This window comes from Nyctereutes procyonoides, unplaced genomic scaffold (genome assembly GCF_905146905.1).
Source record: "Nyctereutes procyonoides isolate TBG_1078 unplaced genomic scaffold, NYPRO_anot_genome, whole genome shotgun sequence".
NCBI classification, from domain to species: domain Eukaryota; kingdom Metazoa; phylum Chordata; class Mammalia; order Carnivora; family Canidae; genus Nyctereutes; species Nyctereutes procyonoides.
Window position 1 is genome coordinate 49,210,668 of NW_026575052.1, and position 24,328 is coordinate 49,234,995.

The 24,328-nt window shown below is 44.6% G+C and overlaps 1 protein-coding gene and 1 pseudogene across 17 annotated transcripts in view; both read right to left on the bottom strand.

Annotated features, from left to right (window-relative positions):
- Window positions 1-24,328, bottom strand: part of LOC129513663 (protocadherin gamma-C5) — a 182,761-nt gene that overhangs the window by 70,418 nt on the left and 88,015 nt on the right. Inside the window, exon 2 of one of the 17 annotated variants that reach the window (XM_055331877.1) lies at window positions 15,626-15,667. The exons of 13 other annotated variants lie outside the window; for them this stretch is intronic. In XM_055331877.1, coding sequence (XP_055187852.1) covers window positions 15,626-15,667 — 42 coding nt within the window. Of the gene's footprint in view, window positions 1-2,001; window positions 4,591-5,703; window positions 8,334-10,837; window positions 13,449-15,625; window positions 15,668-24,328 lie in introns of those variants that run through there. 3 more of the 17 variants (XM_055331882.1, XM_055331886.1, XM_055331878.1) reach the window with 3 other exon arrangements.
- Window positions 22,308-23,280, bottom strand: LOC129513670 (protocadherin gamma-A9-like; annotated as a pseudogene).

The window sequence follows — 24,328 nt, forward strand, 5'->3', positions numbered from 1 at the left end:
TTCAATATTATGTGCAGATAACTTTCCTCCTCCTTTTTCCGGAGGTAACTGGAGGAGAGTTCAAAGGCATACTCAGGATAAGGATGGCCAATGACATATAATCTTCCTTGCCACTTATAAAAGACATCTTTGAAAAGGATTATCAATTGTACACTTTCACCATAAAATACAAAAGCATTCCCTTGTAGGTTACCATAGGAATTTAATGACATGCAAAAATGTGAGAGCGTTTTATTTTTATTCTCTATCTAACTGGATCACATGTTGTACCCTAACAGATCGTTATCACTAACTCTGAGTCAAAATAACTGTCTTAATCTCATGTTTCAAAGATGACCTTTCCTGTTTGTTCTCCAAGATTTTGGCTGCCAGCTCCTAACTGTTGAATGTTTAAAAAATACATGTAACAACCTCCCTCTCCCAACAAATCATATCCTTTTTACTCATCTAATTTCAATTCAAGTAAAATACCTTAAATCTTTTTTTCTGTTTCCACATCCATAGGCATAAAAATTATTCCTACATCCTCAAAGCATTCTGACATTTTTCTTGACATCGGGACAAATTTAGGCATCTAAATTTGCAGGATCCCCCTTTCCTACAGTTGAAATTCCTTTTTGCCCAAACGTTAGACACTCAATCATAGTTAAATATATTAAGGTCAATTCCTGAATGAGAAAGGAAAACTTGAAAGGGAACCTGAATATGTAAATAATCTGGGCCAAACATCTCAAAGTGGCATGATTAATTCAAACTAAGCTGAATTGATTATGGAGATGATTCCTGTGATCAAATATCCTCAGTAAGTCTCCTTTTCTCACTTGACTTTCCTAGACATTGTTTCAGATAACACATAGGTCATTAGGTAACTACCAGAGCTTCAATTACAAGTTGGTTCTGAATAAGGAAGGATCGAGCATACTTAAATAGAATACAAAATGACTTTTCAAAGGAAATAAAAAAAGGAATCCATGACTCATAGGCATATTGAAAACAAAACAAAACAAAAAATACCAGCTAAATCAGTCTCACAAGGTCCAAATAACTACCCCATCTCTCATATTCACAAACTGGACCACATCAGTAAATATGAAAATATAAACATGTTTAGTCAATTTGTAAATGACTTTTTGAGAAGCATAGGATCAAAATTATTTCCTCAAGTGAACTTACCACGTTAAAAAATCTTACAAGTACAAGAATAAAAGGAAATAATACCAGTTTTAGTCAACTATTTCTTCAGAAGAGAAGAATCAAATGACTCCATCGTAGAAACAGAAAAGATGCCTAGAAAAAAGAAGTGTACTCTACATTTTCAATCCCAAGAGAATCTAGTAGTAAAAAAGCAGTCGATTTTTATGTTTTGGTAGTATAAATAAAAGAGACAAAGTTGAAATAATCAACATAATTTAAACATATCACCACCCATCAGAGATCAAAATATAATTGTTTCATGCTCAAAGAAAAGCTTACATGTGTAAACGCCTGCAAGTGTGTATATATGTGTGTATAGATAAGGAAAAGAACTACAGAGTATATGCCACTGAATCAGCAAGGTCAAATTTGGACATTAGAAATAAAGTAAATAATGGTAGGATATAATTATAAATTAGTGAAGGCAATGTGAAGTTGTAATAGGGAAATAAATAAAAACTGTGAATCATTAATTTGAATCCTAACCAGTTTACATTGATAGCCACAGAGACTGATGATAGAAAAATATTACTAAAATTTAACTTATTATAAAGCAAGCCATGATAGCTGAACTAGACCTTTAGAATCAAAAGACAATATGCCAGAGGAAGAGAAAAACTTTTCTGAAAAGTAATGTTAATTTGTTGAAAGATAAAGTACAGGAACGCACATGTATTGCTCTAAATATGTATAAACCGAATACATCCTCCCACTAAAAACTGGTTGGTTTTGTTTTGTTTTGTTTTGAAAAAGTCACCTAAAAGACTTGTGCAGAGATACCAACAACTGGGAGGCAGATAATCTCACCTGATTATTCGTAGAGTCCGCATTGCCTAAATCAGCCGCTGAATCTTCAGTTATCAAGAGCGGCTCGCTTTTCCCACAGCTGTACTGGCTGATGAGCGTGTCCGCATAGTTGGGCTGCGGGAAGATCACGTGACTCTCCCGCGAGCCCGCGGTCAGGGACACCTCGTGAGAATAGGTCTGCAGGAACGCCCGCACCCCGTCCACGCCCACAAACTGCGAGGCCGAGGCCGGCACGCCCAGCAGCCCTCCTCCTGCAACCTGGAGCAGACGCGACGCGTGCCAGCGCCTCAGCCTGAGCGCCAGCAGCACGATGACAAAGGCGAGGAAGACGCAGGAGACTGCGGCCACGGCCACCACCAGGTACAGCGTGAGGTCTGAAGCTTGGGAGTCACCTGGGGCTTCCAGGCTGCCCAAGTCAGCCAGGACATCTGGGATGCTGTCAGCAATGGCCACGGTGAGCGTGACGGTGGCCGAGAGAGGGGGCTGGCCGTGGTCCTGCACCGCCACCACCAGGCTCTGCTTGAGCGCATCTCTGTCCAGGAGGGCCCGCGCTGTGCGCACCTCTCCCGTGTGCAGCCCCACCTGGAAGAGCCCAGGCTCGCTGGCCTTGAGCAGGTGGTAGGACAGCCAGGCGTTCTGGCCTGAGTCTCTGTCCACTGCCACCACTTTGGTGACCAGGTAGCCAGGCTCTGCATATCGGGGAGCCAGCTCCACACCAGTGGAGCCATCGATGGGGAGGGTAGGGTACAGGATCTCTGGTGCATTGTCATTCTGGTCCAGCACGAATATGCTGACAGACACATTGCTGCTGAGTGATGGGTTTCCACTATCCTTTGCTGTCACCCACAGTTGCAGGTCACGAAACTGTTCATAGTCAAAGGAGTGCAGGGCATACAGGGTGCCAGTATCTGAGTTAATGGAGATGTAGGAGGATAAAGGTGCTCCCTGGAGGGTATCTTCCACCAAGGAATAAGTGACTTGGGAGTTCTCTCTGCTGTCCAGGTCAAGTGCCATCACTGAGAAGAAGGAGGCTCCTCTGGGGTTGTTTTCAGGAATGTAGACAGAGTAAGGTGAGTCAACAAAAGTGGGCGGATTATCATTGTCGTCTGCTACCTTTACTGAAATGTGAGTTTCTGTAGACAAGGGTGGAAATCCCTGATCTTTGGCTACCAAGGTTATATTATAGCTGTGGACCTGCTCCCTGTCCAGCATTCTGTTTGTTATCAATTTGTAATAATTTCCATAAGTCTTTTCTAATTTAAAAGGCAGACTGTTAGGAATGAAACATGAGACTTGACCATTTTCTCCAGAGTCTTGATCTTGTACATTTAGAAGAGCAATAACTGTACCTGGAGGAGAGTTCTCCAGCACTGAGTTAGTAGAAGATGTGATAGTTATTTCTGGAGCATTATCATTCACATCCACAACTGTGATGAACACCTTAGCAGTGGTGGAAAGACCTCCACCATCTTGACCTTGAATTTCCATCTCATAGAATCTAGATTTCTCAAAATCCAAAGAACCTCGTATTAAGACTTCTCCAGTTTGAGAATCCAGTTGGAATATTTCAGAAGTTTTGCTTTCCATATTCCTGAATGAATACACCACTTCCCCATTGATTCCCTCATCTGGATCAGTTGCATTTATCATGAGAACCCGAGTTCCAGAGCTGAGATCCTCAGGAATACTCACTCGATATACAGACTGTGTAAACTTTGGTACATGGTCATTTACGTCGAGGACCACCACATGAATGGCAACAGCACCCTGGTGGATGGGATCTCCTCCATCGAAGGCTGTGAGGAGGAGGTGGTGAGCAGCCTCTCTCTCTCTGTCCAGACTCTCCTCCAGCACTAGTTCAGGATTCTCGGCCCCATCTGTTCCACCTCGCATTTGTAAGGAAAAGTAACTATTAGGATTGAGCTGGTAGCGCTGGAGGGAGTTCATTCCCACATCTGGATCCCTAGCGCTAGGAAGGGGAAATCTGGATCCGGGACTTGCGTGCTCACTGACTTTTATCTCTATTTCCGCCTCCTGAAAGCTGGGGGCATTATCATTAATATCCATTATTTCCACCTCTACTCCATAAATTTTCAGGGTATCTTCCACAAGTATCTCTATATTTAAAAAACAGGAAGACACTGTCTCACAGAGCTCCTCCCGGTCTAACCTACCTGCAGTGATCAAGCTGCCACTTCGTGGATTCAGAGCGAAAAGCTGCATCCTATCTCTGGAGATGATGCGGATGCCGCGTTCCGCCAGCTCCCAGGGCTCCAATCCCAGGTCATTGGAAATATTGCCCACGAAGAAGCCTTTGTCTGTCTCTTCAGGCACCGAATATCGGATATGCCCTGCCTCAGACTCCTGTAGAGTCCTCAGAAAAATGTACAGGAGGACCAGCCCTCTGCGGTCCAGGCGTAGTAGCGGATTCCCCATGGCAGTAAACTGAGCATATATTCCCTGATTTCCTGAGCTGTTTTGTTCTGAATCGGCTTATGTATCTACGAGGTTCCGGAATGATTGCAGCCAAAATATATTAGAGAGCGAACCACTTTGTTTCCAGCATCAGGATCTGTGAGTATCCATATTACTCCGCTTTGTGTTGTAGAGATGAGGGAGGGAGGAAGGGACTGCTGCTTGCAGCTTCCCATTCCCTGATTGGTGAAGAGCGGCGCCTAGAGCCGAATCTTATTATTGCAACGAGTAAGAAAACCCAACTAATGTGTCTTCCATAAGTTATTACACACTTTTCCAAGAATTATACATATTTATAACAACGAAAATTGCACACAATAATGAGTTGCATAATGTGATAAACATTTACTAAGAGCACTTAATAAAAGTAATAATTATTAAAAAAGAGCTTGATTAATTTAAAAAATATTTTCAAATACTACTGGAACTGAAAACTTGTAAGTTAGATTTCCTTCCTATTGATTTTTAACAACTGAAGGGAATAGTATTTGTGGATGTGGAGCTAGCACAGTTCCAAAAAATATCAGGGCACATGACTATAATTCCTAACAATATTTCTTTTTTTTTAAAGTTTCTTTTTTTTAAGATTTTTTTATTTCTTTATGATAGTCACAGAGAGAGAGAGAGAGAGGCAGAGACACAGGCAGAGGGAGAAGCAGGCTCCATGCACTGGGAACCCGACGTGGGATTCAATCCCGGGTCTCCAGGATCATGCCCTGGGCTAAAGGCAGGCGCTAAACCGCTGCGCCACCCAGGGATCCCCTTAACAATATTTCTTAATTGAGTAAAATAAATAGGAAACATTTGAGGAAATTTGGATGGCATTAGGGTAGTCATTTAAAATACCAAAACATAAAACTATAATTGTGTTCCGTATTCTTAAGTAATAGCCTATTTCATGAAAAATTTGCCAGAGATTTCTATAGATACATATTTTTACTCTGAATGGAGAAGGACTCCATTGTAAACTTTAAACAGTTATACCAATAGGTTTGACTTAGATTTACCCTTAAGAACTTTATAAAGAGACTGAATCTAGAATCATTATTTTATTTTTAAGTAAGCTCTATGCCCAAGTGGGGATTGAACTCATAACCTTGAGATTAAGAAACACCTGCTCTACCAACTGAACAAGCCACATGCCCCTTTTTTAGAATCTTTAAACAATGGCATATTGAAAAATATTGGCATATTAGAATATAAAAAAGCGTTATTTTAAATACTTACCTGTTTAAAAGTCTTCTTGTCTGCTTCAGCATTAGGAATTAAAATGCTAGCTGATAGCCCCAAAGAGCTATCTTTATTGAGAATATCTTGTGTGGCTGGAAAATGATCAACAGATGTGAGAAAATTAAATTCCACATTAGTTTGATCGCCAGGCACACACAAATTATAAGCATAGGGCAATGTTCCTTCACTGTAGTTAGAAGGAATCTCGGGTCCAGACTTGGAGCAGAGAACAGACTCAAAGCAGCCTCCTGTGGCCAGGCTGGAAGAGCTTCTCAAGCGCAGGGCAACCGCCAGAATCACCGCGAGGAGGAAGAGCACGGAGATCAAGGCCAAAGCCACCACCAGGTAGAACTGCAGCTCAGCCTGGGGATCAGCGGGCGCCTGGCGCTCGCTGACGTCTGGCAGCGCCTCCTGCAAGCTGTCAGCGAAAACCAGGAGCAGCGTGGCTGTGGCCGAGAGGGGCGGCTGTCCCCCATCCCGCACAGCGACCAGCAGGCGCTGGCGGGCCGCGTCCCTGTCGCCCAAAGCACGCGCCGTGCGCACCTCGCCCGTGCGCAGCCCCAGGCTGAAGAGTCCCGGCTCGCTGGCCTGCAGCACGTGGTATGACAGCCAGGCATTGTGTCCCGAGTCGGCGTCCACCGCCACCACCTTGGTGACCAGGTAGCCGGGCTGCGCGGCGCGCGGCACCGTGTCGAAGAGCGCCGAGCCGTCGGGCCCCAGCGCCGGGTACAGCACCCGCGGCGCGTTGTCGTTGCGGTCGCCCACCAACACGCGCAGGCTCACGTTGGCGCTGAGCGCGGGCGAGCCCTGGTCGCGGGCCTGCAGGGTCAGCTCGAAGGCGCGCAGCTGCTCGTGGTCGAAGGCGCGCTGCGCGAACACCACGCCGCTCTGCGCGCTCACCGACACGTAGGACGCCAGCGCCCGTGGCTCCAGGTCGCTGGCCACGATGGAGTAGGAGACGCGGCCGTTGGGCCCCAGGTCGGGGTCGGAGGCGCTGACCTGGGCGATGGAGGCTCCAGGAGGGTTGTTTTCGGCCACGTGGACCACGTAGGAGGCCTGGTGGAAAACTGGTGCGTTGTCGTTGACATCGCCGATGTGCAGGGTGATGGTAGTGCTGGAGGAGAGTGGAGGCTTTCCCCTATCAGTAGCTGTTATGGTGACGTTGTATTGGGGACTGTGCTCTCGATCTAAGGCTCCATCTGTAACCAGCTTGTAGTAATTATTAGATGAAGAATGAATCTTAAACGGAATATCTCTACTTAAATTACATGTGACTTCTCCATTTTCCCCAGAATCTTGGTCCTGTGTTTTGAAGAGAGCCACGACCATTCCTGGATGGGAATCCTCCAAAATCTGATCAGAGAGAGAAGTAATGATTATTTCAGGGTTGTTGTCATTTTCGTCTAGAACTTCTACGATTACTTTACACTGTGTAGAGAGGGATCCTCGGTCCTTGGCTTCTACATCCATGGTATATCTTTCTACTTCTTCAAAATCCAAGGGTTGATGAGTTATAATGCTTCCTGTAGCAGAATCCAGAGAGAACACGTGCTGGGCTTTATTAACCACACCAAGGAATGAGTAGGTAATCTCAGCATTGAAGCCTTCATCTTGGTCAGTGGCACTCACCTTCACCACCAAAGTGCCTGGGGGCACGCCTTCTTGAAGACTGACCTTGTACATATTTTGGCTGAACACTGGAGGGTTATCATTGGCATCCACCACCAGGATTCGGATCTGAGCTGTGCTGCTTTGTGGTGGATCCCCGCTATCTAAGGCTGTTAGTACCAAATGATGAGAGCTTTGTGTTTCTCGGTCCAGGGTCTTCTTCAGTACTAATTCTGGATATTTGCCACCATCGGGATTGTCTTTCACCGCCAAGGAGAAATACTCATTCGGACTTAGTTGGTATTTGTTCAGTGAATTCATATTAATATCAGGATCTTCTGCAGACTCAAGAATTATTCCAGTCCCTGGGGTGACAGATTCACTGATTTCTAAGTTTATTTCATCTTTATGGAATTGAGGGGCATGGTCGTTAATATCCTCAACAACCACAATGATATGAAAAATATTTAAAGGATTTTCCACCACGGCTTCCAACTGCAACTCACATCTTCTTCTCTCTTTGCATATCTGCTCACGGTCTATTCGGTCTTTCACAAGTAAGTCCCCGCTCTCTGCGTCTACGTTGAAAAGCAGCTTCTCCGCACTAACTCGCAGCTTCCGAGCTGACACATCCAGGACGCTGAGCCCAAGATCCTTGGCGAGGTTCCCCACCACCGAGCCCTTGGCCAGTTCCTCGGGAATCGAGTAGCGGATGGGCTCGCAGAGTGCGGGGTAGAACAAAGGTAGCAGGAAGGGAAACAGTACTTGCCGCCTGCCGGCTGGCCGCCTCCAAACACAGCTCCCTCCCATTGCGTGCTCTAGTTCTCGCTGGGTCCCAGTCTTTCCAGCTGGAGAAAGTGCATGCTATCACACTGGTAGCATTCGGCCCAGAACATACAGAGCCTACGGTCTTGGGACTGGGAATCTCTGTGTGCTGGGGAGAGTATGCGCAGCCAGGAACCGGAGTGTAAGCGGTTCTTTCTCTTTATGTCGTTGACTGCACAGGAAAACCCAGGCTAGAGGCAGAGGAATCCCTGGCGATAGCACTTGCCCTGTACTGGCCGACAGCGGCGCCCAGAGGCTCTGTGTGGAACCACAATCTAGTTTTTCTATCAGGAAATCCTTTTATTTTTTTAATTTCTAAAACATTTAAGTAACCACCCAATGTGGGGCTCGAACCCACAACCCCAAGATCAAGAGTTGCATGTTCTACCGACTGAGCCACCCAGGCGCCCCAGGAAATCTTTTTAAAATGTAAGATGATAACTGCTAAAATATTGAATCTTATTTTTCACTGATTTCATTTTCATCATGAAATATGTTTCACATGGTCAAAACTATCATATGTTATATATGTTAAAAATTTACATAGTCTCTGAACAGGTAAAAAGATTTTTCAAAATTCAAAAAAAAACACAGATTATAGAGTGGAAAGTAGGTCTTCTATCCCATGGCCTGTTGCTATCCAGTTCTCCCATCCAGAGGTAATCACTGTTTTTTTTTTTTAAGGTAGCATCCACAAAGGCAAGTACTGAAGACAAGCAAAAAACTTTTTTTGTCTTCAATACTAGCTTATGTTTAGCTAGAAAGTATTAATCCATCCTCCATATTTAGGAACTAGAAGGCAGTCATTCCCATATTCATTACAATCATCTAAAGTGTTCTCTACTGCCTTTAAATAATAATATTTTAAAACACTTAAAATAGCTACATATCAAAAGAGTTTTTTTAAGTCTGTATTTTTCAGAACAAAAAATTATTTCAGACAGATGCATAGTAATTTTGACCCCAAAGATAAATTTAAAATGTCTTGTTTCAATAAGTTTTTTTCAAGATTTTATTTATTTATTCATGGGAGGCATGGAGAGAGAGAGAGGCAGAGACACAGGCAGAGGGAGAAGCAGGCTCCATGCAGGGAGCCCGATGCAGGACTCAATCCCCCGTCTCCAGGATCACACCCTGGGCCAAAGGCAGGTGCTAAACCGCTGAGCCACCAGGGATCCCTGTTTGAATAATTTAAGCTAAAAACTGACCCAAAGAGATGTGCTCTCCTTCCACAGACCTATTATTGCATTTTAAAAAAAGATTTATTTATTTTTATTTGTGATAGAGAGAGAGAAAGAGACAGAGACACAGGAGGAGGGAGAAGCAGGCTACATGCCGGGAGCCTGACGTGGGACTCATCCCGGGACTCCAGGATCGCGCCCTGGGCCAAAGGCAGGCACCAAACCGCTGAGCCACCCAGGGATCCCCCCACAGACCTATTATTGAACAAATGTTAGATGATATGAGAAAAGTCATGATTCCCTAAATATTTTGAGACACATTAGGGCATTCTTTGACTTTGTGCTACCATATTAGTTTAGAAGAATATTAGTAATAAATTAAAAGTAAGATATCAAACCAAGCACATCACCATCTTCAATAAAGTAAATGGGCTTACTGGTCACTGATCATAACTCTACTGATCATTTGTTTAGAATAATTTTGTGTACATCTCTGCTTATATTCAGATCTCCCACAGAAATGATATTTCTTTAAGTTTATTGTGACTCCTAATTTCAGAGTTTTCAGAAATTGAGGTGGGTCTTCTTTCTTCTACATTAAAGAGCTACTGAAATACTGTTGGCACAGATCTTTTGCTCCTGTACTTGGAAACATGTACGGACCTGTATCCCCAGTCTATATTTTTTTCATCCTTAGACATAAGATAATTTAACGAAAAATGCTGACAGAAGAACCCAAAATTTGCCTCTATACGTTAACCTTATATATGTTCTCTAGAATCCCTACTGAATAAGGAAAGTCAAATTAAAATGCTATGTCTTCCATATAACAGTATGAAATTAGAATGGCAAGTAAAATGGATGTTGCATTGTTACCAATTATGATTACACTTGGAAATATTTAAGCACACATTATTATCACATTGTTATCAATTGTCAATAGAATATTAATGAAAAATTCAAATCTATCTAGGAAGCATATTTAGCTGTAACTATCACTACAAGGCATAGGTTGAAAAGAAAACCACAAAGGTGTTGGGAAGAACAACATTGAGGAATCTTGTATTTAGGTTGTTTCCAATGAAGCTAATGCTTTTAGTTCTGATATTCACCTATTCTTACCAGACCCGCCTTCAAAACAAGAGCTAGGGTTGCCTAAGGAGGATTTCAACATGTGGCCAACAGAAGTGCACATAAATTGACAGACACTTCTATATGAGAGTCCTCTCAGGGACTGTCATACTATACTAAACAAAACTATAAAGTAGAAGGTTCTGCAAGGCAAACCATAACAGCTTGTAATCATAGGCCTTCACTGGGATTAAGTGAATATTGACCGAAAAGCAAAAACATATTAACCTTACTAGCCATCAAGTTCTGTTCTTCTTTTAACAAGAAACAAATATCACTGAAACGGAGGAAAAAGTGAAAATATAGATTGAAATATTCTATCATTATGCTGTAAACCTAAAAGTGATACCAATTACAATTCTTAAAAGAAAGAGAGTAAAACTCACTGGAGCCAAAGGGGTGTCTTCTATAGGAAACTTCGAATCATCCAACAAAGACAAAGGATCCTTTTTCCCACAGCTTTCCTGGCTGATGAGCGTGTCCGCATAGTTGGGCTGCGGGAAGATCACGTGACTCGCCCGCGAGCCCGCGGTCAGGGACACCTCGTGAGAATAGGTCTGCAGGAACGCCCGCACCCCGTCCACGCCCACAAACTGCGAGGCCGAGGCCGGCACGCCCAGCAGCCCTCCTCCTGCAGCCTGGAGCAGACGCGACGCGTGCCAGCGCCTCAGCCTGAGCGCCAGCAGCACGATGACAAAGGCGAGGAAGACGCAGGAGACTGCGGCCACGGCCACCACCAGGTACAGCGTGAGGTCTGAAGCTTGGGAGTCACCTGGGGCTTCCAGGCTGCCCAAGTCAGCCAGGACATCTGGGATGCTGTCAGCAATGGCCACGGTGAGCGTGACGGTGGCCGAGAGAGGGGGCTGGCCGTGGTCCTGCACCGCCACCACCAGGCTCTGCTTGAGCGCGTCTCTGTCCAGCAGGGCCCGCGCTGTGCGCACCTCTCCCGTGTGCAGCCCCACCTGGAAGAGCCCAGGCTCACTGGCCTTGAGCAGGTGGTAGGACAGCCAGGCGTTCTGGCCTGAGTCTCTGTCCACTGCCACCACTTTGGTGACCAGGTAGCCAGGCTCTGCATATCGGGGAGCCAGCTCCACACCAGTGGAGCCATCGATGGGGAGGGGAGGGTACAGGATCTCTGGTGCATTGTCATTCTGGTCCAGCACGAATATACTCAATGACATGTTGCTGCTGAGTGGTGGGTCCCCACTGTCAATGGCAATCACCTGAATCTGTAGATCACGAAACTGTTCATAGTCAAAGGATCGCAGTGCATACAGGACTCCTGTGTCTGAGTTTATAGAGATATAGGAGGATAGAGGTGCTTCCTGGAAAGTGTTTTCAGCTAGGGAGTAAATAACCTGAGCATTCTCTTTGCTGTCTGGGTCTAGTGCAGTTACCGAGAAGATGGAGGCACCTTTAGGGTTGTTCTCCAAGATATAGGTGAAGTAGGAGATGTGGGAAAAGGTGGGTGGGTTATCATTAATATCTGCCACTTGCAGGGTGAAGTGAGTGTCCGTTAATAGGGGTGGATTTCCTCCATCCGTGGCTGTCACTGTGATATTGTAAGAGGATACCTGTTCCCTGTCCAGGGTTCTGTGTGTCACCAGCCTATAATAACTGTCGATGGATTTTTCTAACTTAAATGGTAGATCCCTTGATATTGAACAGGTGACCTGTCCATTCTGTCCAGAGTCTGGATCATGCACATTTAAAAGAGCTATAACAGTCCCCAGAGGTGAGTCTTCCAATAGTGGACTAAATAGAGATGTAACAGTCACCTCTGGACTGTTGTCATTTACATCTTCTACTGTAATAAATACTTTTGCCATTGCATGATATGCTCCTCCATCTTCTGCTTGTATTTCTAATTCATAGAAATCTGTTTCTTCATAATCTAGATTTTCTGATAATTTTATTTCCCCAGTATTTTTGTTTAGTTGGAATTTCAACAATTGTGTGTCAGGTGATTTTCGGAACGAATATGTTACTTCTCCATTGGCTCCTTCATCCTTGTCTGTGGCAGTGACTCTCAGCAGCTGTGTCCCCACAGGCAAGTTCTCCAGAACACTCACTCGATATTCTGGCAAGGTAAAGACTGGTGCGTTGTCATTCGTATCGAAGACAGTCACACTGATGAGAACCGTACCAGATAGGAGAGGGTCACCCCCGTCCAAGGCAGTGAGGACAAGATGGTGCACAGCCTCTTCCTCACGATCCAGGGCATGCTCCAGCACCAGCTCCGGGTATTTGGCTCCACTGGCACGGCTCTGAACTGCCAAGGAGAAGTGCTTATTGGAGCTGAGCTGGTAGCTTTGGAGGGAGTTCTCACCCACATCTGGATCAACAGCTTCCAGGAGAGGAAAACGCATTCCTGGAGCAATGTTTTCATTAATTTTTACGTCTACATTTTCTGCTTGGAATTTTGGTGCATTATCATTGATATCAGTTACTTCTATTTCTATCCCAAAGAGTTTCACCCTATCTTCCACGAGAATGTTAAAATTCACCAGGCACCGCGCGCTCTGAGCGCAGAGCTCCTCCCGGTCTATCCTGTCCGCAGTGACCAAGCTGCCGCTTCGCGGGTTCAGAGCGAAAAGCTGTGTCCTACCTCTGGAGACGATGCGGGCTCCGCGCTCCGCCAGCTCCCAGGGCTCCAGCCCCAGGTCCTTGGCGATGTTGCCCACGAAAGAGCCTTTCTCTAACTCCTCAGGAACGGAGTAGCGGATCTGCCGGGCTTCAGCCTCCCATGACGGACCGAGAAAAAGACAGAGCAGAACCATCGCTGTGCGGTGGGACCGGTTCCTTCTAGCAGCCATTGTTGTCTAGTCAAGGAATTCTTGCCAAGTATTCACTAGCGGGATACACAGCGAATACGCTGTGTTTTGACCGATTCCTTTTTCTTTCTCTGGATTCAGGGTGCCTCGGTAGCCTAGGCACCTTAAATTCTGGAGACAGTTTCGCTGAAGCCCAGCAGCCGGTCTGTAGAAACTGAGGAGCTTTGTGTAGTCAGAGCCCTGAAAATCCGGATTGAGCACAGGCTGTGTATCTCACCTAGTAGGTGAACAGCGGCGCTCAGAGTCCTCAGGAGTTACTGCACCCACTATGTATGCAATGGAAAAAAACGCTACTCTTTGTTGGATATTTTATTTTACAAAACTTTTATGGTTTCTCAGCTGATATTCCTTAAGCCAACTACTATTTGTAGGTTTCTCACTGAGTAGGATAAAGGGAATGAAAGTACTATAAAATATTAAATGAAAGTAACTGGTCAAATCCATATTTGCAATACTCATTTTCTCAGTAGAAAGGTACTCACTGGGATCCCTGGGTGGCACAGCGGTTTGGTGCCTGCCTTTGGCCCAGGGCACGACCCTGGAGACCCGGGATCGAATCCCACATCGGGCTCCCGGTGCATGGAGCCTGCTTCTGCCTCTGCCTCTCTCTCTTTCTCTTTCTGTGACTATCATAAATAAATAAAAATTTAAAAAAATTTTTAAAAAAGAAACGTACCCACTGTAAAAGGTTAAATAATGCCTATTTTATTTCCTACAAGCTTCTAACTATATTCAGAAGAGTCTTATAATTTTATTTGAAATTTTGATTGAAATGATCTCAGTATGTTTAATAGACATTCATATAGAGACTGTATGAGATATACCCTTTATAATTCACTTAATTTTTTTATTTGAGCTTTAAGCTAATTAACCAGTTAGTTAAATTTGTTTAGCATGAATATTGTGGTAAAGGTTTTCAAAATACTTTTTCTTTCTTTCTTTCTTTCTTTCTTTCTTTCTTTCTTTCTTTTTTTTGTTCATGAGAAACACACAGAGAGAGAGGCAGACATAGGTAGAGGGAGAAGCAGGCTCCCTGTGGGGAGCCTGATGCGGGACTCAATCCCACTACCCCCAGATCACGACCTGAGCCAAAGGCAGAAGCTCAATCACTGAGCCACCCAGGTGCCCCAATATTCTTATTTCTAAAACAGTTTTATTGAGTCTTTGTGAATTTTTTGAAAAAACATTTGTTATTATAGGCATATATAATTAGAAGCTAATCTGGCCTATTTAAATGAATTGAGCAAGTAACCACAAACTAAAAGAAATATAACGTGCCTGTGTTGTAATGGGAAGAAAAATATCTATAAGAATTTCAAGCTACAATTTTTACAAAGTTAGAATAGTGATGTATTTTAAAAAAAAGATTTTATTTATTTATTTGACAGAAAGAGAGCACACATAGGGGGAGCTGCAGAGGGAGGGGGAAGAAGCAAGCTCTTCACCCAGCAGGGAGTCCATGGGATCCTGTCCTGAGGTGAAGGCAGATACTTCACCAACTGAGCCACCCAAGACACCCCTAGGTTCACATTTTTCATTTAGAGAACAAGTTCAGAAATGTTTATGTCACTATACCCCCAAGTATGGAACTCTTAAAAGATTTTGTATTTTGTCTTGAAAGACAAAATCAGACAATCAGAGACAAAGTACAAAAGGCAATATTTCATTTGCTTTCTTGGAAATTATCTTGCAATGTAGAAGATAAAAGATTAGGAAAGAGTACAATTTGAGCTCCAAGGAAAGATGAACATAAGAAGACAACGAGAAAACCCAAAAGTTGAAGAGAAAAATTCTTCTAGGGTAGTTAGTATTAAGTTCTGGGGAGCATTGAAAACCTGGCAATGGAAAACAGGTTGACTCATCTCCTAAGGAAAATAACTTTGCATAGAATTTCAGAGACTTGTGGATCTGCACCCAGCTTGCTTAGCTTTTTAAATTACTAAAATAAATGGAAGTACCTAAATATACCCAGGACATTATTTGCAATAAATGTTTCTTTGAAAAAAGCACTTCCTTTGATACTTAATGGGTAGCTTAATATTATTAAACTTAAAACATATAAGTAGGATATGGAAAATTCATCTTAAATCTTATCAGATTTGAATAATTACTCATTATTTTTTTTTTGGTAAGAAGTCACTACCTGTTTTGCTAATCTGAACTTGACTAGATATCTCCAATTTAGTGACATTATTTCTGAATTGTAGAGCAACTTATGAAACGAGTAAATCTTGAAAAATATAATCCACAGAGTAAACACTGAGAACACAAAAAGATGATTAGTTACAGAAATAAGAGAAACTAGTAGAATAATAAAGAAGACACAAAAGTGGAACTCACCTGTGTGAGAGTCTCAGGATGCGCAGTCAAATCATGCCCATCCTGAAGTGGAATTAAGGCCCCAGATGAATCATTGCAGAGTAGTATATCTTGTCCTGAACTCAACTGCTCATTACATTTCACAAAATTAAACTCTGTCTTTCCAGTATGGGCAACGCACAAATTGTAGGAATAGGGCAAAGTCCCTTCGCTACAGTTGGGAGGAACCACAGGTCCGGACTTGACACACGGACCAGGCTGAAGGCAGCCCCAGGTGGTGGAGCTGGAGGAGCGTCCCAGGCGCAGGGCAACCGCCAGAATCACCGCGAGGAGGAAGAGCACGGAGATCAAGGCCAAAGCCACCACCAGGTAGAACTGCAGCTCAGCCTGGGGATCAGCGGGCGCCTGGCGCTCGCTGACGTCTGGCAGCGCCTCCTGCAAGCTGTCAGCGAAAACCAGGAGCAGCGTGGCTGTGGCCGAGAGGGGCGGCTGTCCCCCATCCCGCACAGCGACCAGCAGGCGCTGGCGGGCCGCGTCCCTGTCGCCCAAAGCACGCGCCGTGCGCACCTCGCCCGTGCGCAGCCCCAGGCTGAAGAGTCCCGGCTCGCTGGCCTGCAGCACGTGGTATGACAGCCAGGCATTGTGTCCCGAGTCGGCGTCCACCGCCACCACCTTGGTGACCAGGTAGCCGGGCTGCGCGGCGCGCGGCACCGTGTCGAAGAGCGCCGAGCCGTCGGGCCCCAGCGCCGGGTACAGCACCTGCGGCGCGTTGTCGTTGCGGTCGCCCACCAACACGCGCAGGCTCACGTTGGCGCTGAGCGCGGGCGAGCCCTGGTCGCGGGCCTGCAGGGTCAGCTCGAAGGCGCGCAGCTGCTCGTGGTCGAAGGCGCGCTGCGCGAACACCACGCCGCTCTGCGCGCTCACCGACACGTAGGACGCCAGCGCCCGTGGCTCCAGGTCGCTGGCCACGATGGAGTAGGAGACGCGGCCGTTGGGCCCCAGGTCGGGGTCGGAGGCGCTGACCTGGGCGATGGAGGCTCCAGGAGGGTTGTTTTCGGCCACGTGGACCACGTAGGAGGCCTGGTGGAAAACTGGCGCGTTGTCGTTGACGTCGGCGATGTGCAGAGAGATGCTTATACTAGAAGAGAGGGGCGGCTTTCCCCTGTCGGTGGCTGTGATGGTGACGTTGTATTGGGGACTGTGCTCTCGATCTAAGGCTCCATCTGTAACCAGCTTGTAGTAATTATTAGATGAAGAATGAATCTTAAACGGAATATCTCTACTTAAATTACATGTGACTTCTCCATTTTCCCCAGAATCCTGGTCCTGTGTTTTGAAGAGAGCCACGACCATTCCTGGAAGAGAATCCTCCAAAATTTCATCAGAGAGAGAAGTGATGATTATTTCCGGGTCATTATCATTTTCATCTAGGATTTCTATGATTACTTTACATTGGGTAGAGAGACCACCTCCATCCCTTGCCTCCACTTCCATGGTGTATCTTTCTGTATCTTCAAAATCCAATGGCTGGTTATTCTTAATCATACCTGTTTTCTCATCCAGTGAGAACATGTGCCTTGTACTCTGAGCAGTGCTCCTTAAATAGTAGTTTACTTCTGCATTGAGGCCCTCATCTTTGTCAGTGGCTGTCACCTGCAACACAGAGGATCCGGGGGGCAGATTCTCACTAACACTGATAGTATATTCATTTTTGCTAAACACTGGGAAGTTATCATTGGCATCCCTGACAAAGATTTCTATTCCAGTGGTGGCACTTTTTGATGGGTTCCCCCCGTCCAAGGCAGTCAGTATCAAGCGATGAGAACGCTGTTCTTCACGGTCTAGGAGCTTCTCCAAAGATAACTCTGGGTATTTACCACCATCAGAATTAACTCTAACCATTAATGAGAAATAAGGGTTAGGATTTATCTGATAATCTTTAACGGAGTTTGTGTTTATATCGGGGTCAGTGGCAGGGTCAAGAGATATTCGTGCACCTTCGGATACAGATTCACTGATTTCTAAGTTTATTTCATCTTTATGGAATTGAGGGGCATGGTCGTTAATATCCTCAACAACCACAATGATATGAAAAATATTTAAAGGATTTTCCACCACGGCTTCCAACTGCAACTCACATCTTCTTCTCTCTTTGCATATCTGCTCACGGTCTATTCGGTCTTTCACAAGTAAGTCCCCGCTCTCTGCGTCTACGTTGAAAAGCAGCTTCTCCGCACTAACTCGCAGCTTCCGAGCCGACACATCCAGGACGCTGAGCCCAAGATCCTTGGCGAGGTTCCCCACCACCGAGCCCTTGGCCAGTTCCTCGGGAATCGAGTAGCGGATGGGCTCGCAGAGTGCGGGGTAGAACAAAGGTAGCAGGAAGGGAAACAGTACTTGCCGCCTGCCGGCTGGCCGCCTCCGAACACAGCTCCCTCCCATTGCGTGCTCCAGTTCTCGCTGGGTCCCAGTCTTTCCGGAAAGCTGAAGAAACTGCAATCCGCGGCGTCACTAGAAGAACATTCCGCCCATGACAGGCAGCGCTGGGAATTCGTGGATGTTGGGCAGTCTGCGCGGCCCGGAGCCTCAGTGTGTGAGCGGGTTTCCTTCCGTACGTGTTGGTGACTGCGCAGGAAAGCCCAGGCTGGAGACTGAGGAATCCCGAGCGACTGCGCTTGCCCTGTACTGGCCGACAGCGGCGCCCAGAGGCCCCGTGTGGAACCGCAGTCTGGTTCCTCGAATCCAGTTTTTCTCTAGAATATCTCTAGAATATTTATATTGCTCTTCGAAATTCTTATATATTTCTATATAGGCCCTATACTCTGAGAAGTGCTCCTGATGTAGTATTTTACTTCTGCATTGGCCTACTTATCCCAGTAAGTGGCTTTACTGCAACACCGGTGAGCTGGGAGCTGATTGTATATAGAGAGAAATAGAGAAATGTATACGAGAGAAATATGTGTGTGTGCAGAGAGAGAGGATTGTATATATTGATCTTTGAAAATGCACTTATATAATAGCTCCAAATTTTAGTTTTACTGAAGTATTACAGCATATATACTTAGTTTTTTTTAAAAAAGATTTTATTTACTCATGAAAGACACAGAGAGAGGCAGAGACACAGGCAGAGGAAGAAGCAGGCTCCCTGAAGGGAGCGCAATGCAAGACTCTATCCCAGGACCCCAGGATCACAACCCCAGTCAAAAGCACTCAACCACTGAGCCACCCAGGTGCCCCTATATACTTAGTTTTTAAAAGAAATTTATTATGGAAAAAATTTCAAACTTATACAAAAGGAGGGAGTATTATTATTGAATCTTCGCATATTTGTCACCCAACAGCAATAATGATCAACACAAGGCCACCTTCATTTAAAATATATAGTAAGCCCTCATTATTTTGAAGCAAATCCAATATATTTTAATTCTTCTTTTAAGATGAAACATTAAGATAAGCAAGGATTTTATCTTTAAGCCTATTTTGTTATATAAATTGTGACCAATGCAAAAGTCCTATCGTTTGAGAAAAGTAAAATTCAGCATTTTACACTCTGCCAAGTTATCCACGCAGTGAGCTTGCAAATGGTATTATTAATAGTAGAGATTAGTAGTTACATATGACATACAAGCCATCATCAATATCTGTTCTTTTTCTCACATTAACGCATATTTAATATTTATGAATACTAAGTCCCAATGGTTACTCCCCAGGACAGAAATGTCAAGTGATGGTTTCCCAACATCACAATAAAAAATATGACCCTCATGCTTTAGTTTTTTCTTACTAGCTTAGGATTAGAGTATTTGAAATAATTATAATGTCTGTATGTCATAATAGTTTTCCAGACTTTTTAACCCTATAGCCAGCATGTTTAGAATAGAATTTTGAGTCAACTTCAAAGCTTATTTTTAAAGTCTCCTGGAGGGGGGCCTGGGTGGCTCTGTCGGTTAAGCCTCTGACTCTTGATTTTGCTCAGGTCATGATCTCTGCATCTTGATATCCAGCCCCCCTTCAGGCTCCTCAGTGAGTGGAGAGTCTGCTTAAGGTTCTCTCCCCCTCTGTCTGCTCCACCCCCTTTCACTCTCAAAAAATTAATAAAAAAATAAAGACTGCTGGAATGTCTTTTATTACTTAAAATGACACTATGTTTAAAATCAAATACTGTTTTCCTTATAGCTAAAAGCTAATAAAATATTTTTAGAACTTTTCCTGGCAGTTCCTGAAAATATTTTCCTAAACTGTCTCCCTTATCCAGATTTCTTTCTAGCCTGTAGGTTGGAGAATTGAGCCATAAGAAAACAGATAATTGAGGAATAATGTTTATCTCCCTTGGTTTTTCCTCTCGGTGTTCATTCTCAGAAACGCCTCTAAGTGAAGTATCATTCTTCCTTCAGAAATGATCTTTAAATTCAAACAACCTCTACAAATACGTGATCTGAAAAACAAAACCTCAAAGGCATATTGTCCTATCAGAGAAACAGAAAAAGCAAAAAAAGTCTGGGCTTTCACTTTCTTCAAGAAGAATGGATGTGTTTTCTCACTAATGTGCCTTTACAAAATCAGTATGAGCTGTAGTTATGTTTCAGCAGTATGTAAGAGGTTCAAAGATATGTAAGAAGTTCACAATGGGACCACTAAAGATAACAACAATAGTAAATTTTGGGGATGGAAAACTACCCTACCCCTAAGAATTAATAGTAAACTGATAACCAACCAAGCAACCCCACCCAAATAGCCCATTTCAATGCTCAGTAATGGGAGTAGTCCCATGAAGAAGGTTTCCATTGACCCTCGATTAATTTAATTATGAGAAAGTGAAAATTTTGTCAGTGATATAACCAATAAATGCCTCCTATAGATGTTAGAGGAAAAATTAGGCCCAGTGAAAACTCTGTGTGAAATATGTTAACACACATGTATGTGTTAATCTTATATATTTTTTAATTTTTTTTATTTAGTTATGATAGTCACAGAGAGAGAGAGAGGCAGAGACACAGGCAGAGGGAGAAGCAGGCTCCATGCGCTGGAAGCCCGACGTGGGATTCGATCCCGGGTCTCCAGGATCGCGCCCTGGGCCAAAGGCAGGCGCCAAACCGCTGCGCCACCCAGGGATCCCTGTGTTAATCTTATATTAATGGTGTATCATACCTTAAGTGCAAAACTTGAAGAGAAAACCAATTATAATAGAAAACAAAGGAAAAATGGAACTTACTGATACCAAAGAGGTGTTTTCTATAGGAAACTTAGAATCATCTGAAACACATAAATGTCATTTTTCTTCCAGCCCTCTGGCTGATCAGCATGCTGTCATACTTGGGCTGGGGAAAGATCACGTGACTCTCCCAGGAGTCCACCATGAATGAAGCTTCCTGGGAATAAGTTGGCAGAAAAGCCAGTACCCGGTCCATACACACAAAGTGAGATGAAAGCACACCAGCCAATCCAACTCCCAAAGCGTGGAATAGATGTGAGGTGTGCCAGCGCCACAACCTGAGTGCCAGCAACACAATGACAAAGGTGAGGAAGAGCCAGGAGATTGCAGGCACTGCCACCACTAAGTATAAGGTGAGATCTGAGGTCTCTGGGTGTGCAGAGACCTCCAGACTGTTAAAGTCAGCCAGCACATCTGGAATGTTAGCCAAGGTCACAGTGAGTGTGATAGTGGGTGAGAGAGGGGGATGACCTACCACCAGGTTCCTCTGGAGCCTGTCTCTGTCCAGAAGGCCCTGTACCTCAAAGAGCCCAAGTTTATTGGCCTTGAGCAGGTGGTACGAGAGCCAGGCATTCTGACCTGAGTCTCTTTCTACAGCCACCACCTTGGTTACCAGGTAGCCAGGTTCTGGATACTGGAATGTCAGCTCCACACTGGTGGTACCATCAGTGGCGGAGAGTGAGGTACAGGATCTTTGGTGCATTGTCCAGCACAAACAAGTTCAGCGACACGTTGCTGCTAATGGTGGGTTCCCCCTGTGGCTTGCCCTCACTTGCATTTAAAGATCATGAAACTGCTCAAAGGTGAAGGAGCGCAGCAAGTATATCATGCCAGTGTCGGAGTTGATGCAGATATAGGAAGAAAGAGGCGATACTTGGATAGTGTCCTCAGCCAAGGTGTAAATAACACCAGGGTGTTCTCATTGCTGTCAGTGTCATGGGCTGTCACCAAGAAGATGAAGATGCCTCTAAGGTTGTTTGCAGGGAGACATCAGTCTGTCTCCTCATACTCAGTCGTAGGAGTTTCCAGAGAAGGAAGGTGGGCTATCCTTGATGTTGAAGGTGTACGTTGATGTAAATTTCTATGGACAAGGGCGAGTCCTCTGTCTGTTGCTGTTACTGTGATGTGATATTCAGAAGGCTTTTTCCCCCTCTGTTAAGAATGTGGACTGTCAACAATCTATAATAATCTATTAAATTTCCTAATTGAAAAGGTAAATTATGAGGTGTGTGTGTAACAGACAACTTGACCATTCTTCCCAGAGTCTCGGTCATGCAAATTCAAGAAGGCAATTACTATCCTAGGAAGAGTATTTTCCAAGACTGGACTAAACAGAGATGTAATGATCACTTCCAGTCTATTGTCCTTTACATCTTCCACTAAAATGAGTATTCTGGTCCTCCCCAAAAGTGCCGCTCCATCTTCAGCTTGTATTTCCATTTCATAAACTGCACATGGAGCCTGCTTCTCTCTCTGCCTATATCTCTGTCTCTATCTCTGTGTGTCTCTCATGAATAAATAAAATATTTTTTTTAAAAAATAAAATGCACATTCTTCATAGTCTAGATCCCCTGCTGTTGATATTTCCCCAGTATTTTCATTAAGCTGGAATAACGGAGATTGTTTTTCACTGATTTTCCAGAATCTGTAGACCACTTCTCCGTTGGCTCCCTCATCTGGGTCGCTGGCGCTCACAGCAAGCAGCCCGGGGGCACGTTCTCTGGAACTTTCGGTAAATCGGTAGAGTAAAAACCGGGGCATTGTCATTTGTATCCAACACCTTCACGTGGATGTGCACGGTGTTGGATGGAGCAACGCGGGTCACCACCCTCAGCAGCGCTGAGGACCAGGTGGTGAACAGCCTCTTCCTCGCGGTCCAGGGCCTACTCCAGTACCAGCTCTGGGTGTAGAGTTCCATCCTCTCCAGTTTGCACATCCAGGGAGAAGTGGCGATTGGGGCTGAGCTGGTAGCTCTGTAAGGAATTCATGCCTACATCTGGGTCAACAGCCTCGGGGAGGGGATGTGTTTCACGCACAGTGATTTCATTAATTTTCATTTCCAGATTCTCAGCCTGGAATTGTGGCGCACTGTCGTTTACAGCAGTCACTTCTACTTCTATTCCGTACTGTTTTACTCCGTCTTCCACCTGGACTTCAAAGTTCACCAGGCACCGCGCGCTCCGAGCGCGGAGCTCATCCCGGTCTATCCTGTCCGCGGTAACCAAGCTGCTGCTTCGTGAAAATCTGTGTCCTACCTCTGGAGAGGATGCGGACTCCGCGCTCCGCCAGCTCCCGGGGCTCCAGCCCCAGATCATTGGAGATGTCCCTACACGATATAGTCCTTTTCTGTCTCTTCAGGTACCGAATAGCAGATCTGGCTGTCTCTGATCTCCCACAGCCTGTCCAGGAAAAGGCACAGCAGAACCAGTCCTTAGCGGGGCGGGAGACTCAGTGGAGTGGCCATTGTTGCTTCATTATGTTTTGTTTTGTTTTCCAGAAAGTTTTCTGTGCAAATTGACTCCTTGGGTTCTTTTTTTCCTTCTGCAAATTACGATGATCTTTTTTTCTTAGGAGAAACCAAAGAGCCCCAACTTAAGAGGGTGAGTATTGTTGCAGCTTTTGCTGCGATTCCCGGCATCTGTGAGGCTCTGCATAGCTGTAGATCGTAACTTCCGGAAAGGAGAGAGCTCATTTAGCTTTTCTTAGAGCTGGCGAACAGCGGCGCTTAGAGTCCTAATCTGTCACTACACCCACTGAGATGATGATTATAGGTGACTAAAAAAGAAAATACTTTTCTAACCATGATTGTGGACTTGTCTGTTTCTTGCATTCTCACTTCAAAAGCAAATACTGTTTCTGCATATGTTAGTTGAAAATGAAGTAGAATGAAGCTTCTATTAATACACGTTAAGTCGCCATTTTTCTTTTTCTTTTTTTTTTTAAGATTTAAAAAACTTTATTCATGAGACACACACACACACACACACACACACACACACACACACACAGGCAGACACAGGCAGGGGGAGAAGGAGGCTCCATGCAGGGAGCCTGACGTGGGACTCGATCCCAGGACTCCAGGATCATACCCTGGGTGGAAGGCAGGCGCAAAACCTGCTGAGCCACCCAGGGATCTCCTCTTTTTTTAAGAAGGCTCCATGCTCAGCACGGAGCTGAATGTAGGCCTTGAACTTAGGACCCTGAGATCAAGACCCGAGCTGAGAGCAAGAGTCAGAGGTTTAACCGACTGAGCCACCTGGGTCCCCCCAACATTTTTTCTTAATATCAGATTAACTTATTCTTTGTAGAGTTTTTTTTCTTCGTGGTAGAATTTTGCTCTCATTTTATATATGTAAATTATTCTAATTTACTTTTTATAATGCTTCAAAATTTTTCTATATGTCATTTTTCTGAAGTAAGTAACTAAGATGTGCAATCCTCTGGAAATACATTCATATTTTTCTTAGTTTTATACATTATACATACATTACATAAGTTATATTGAGTGAATA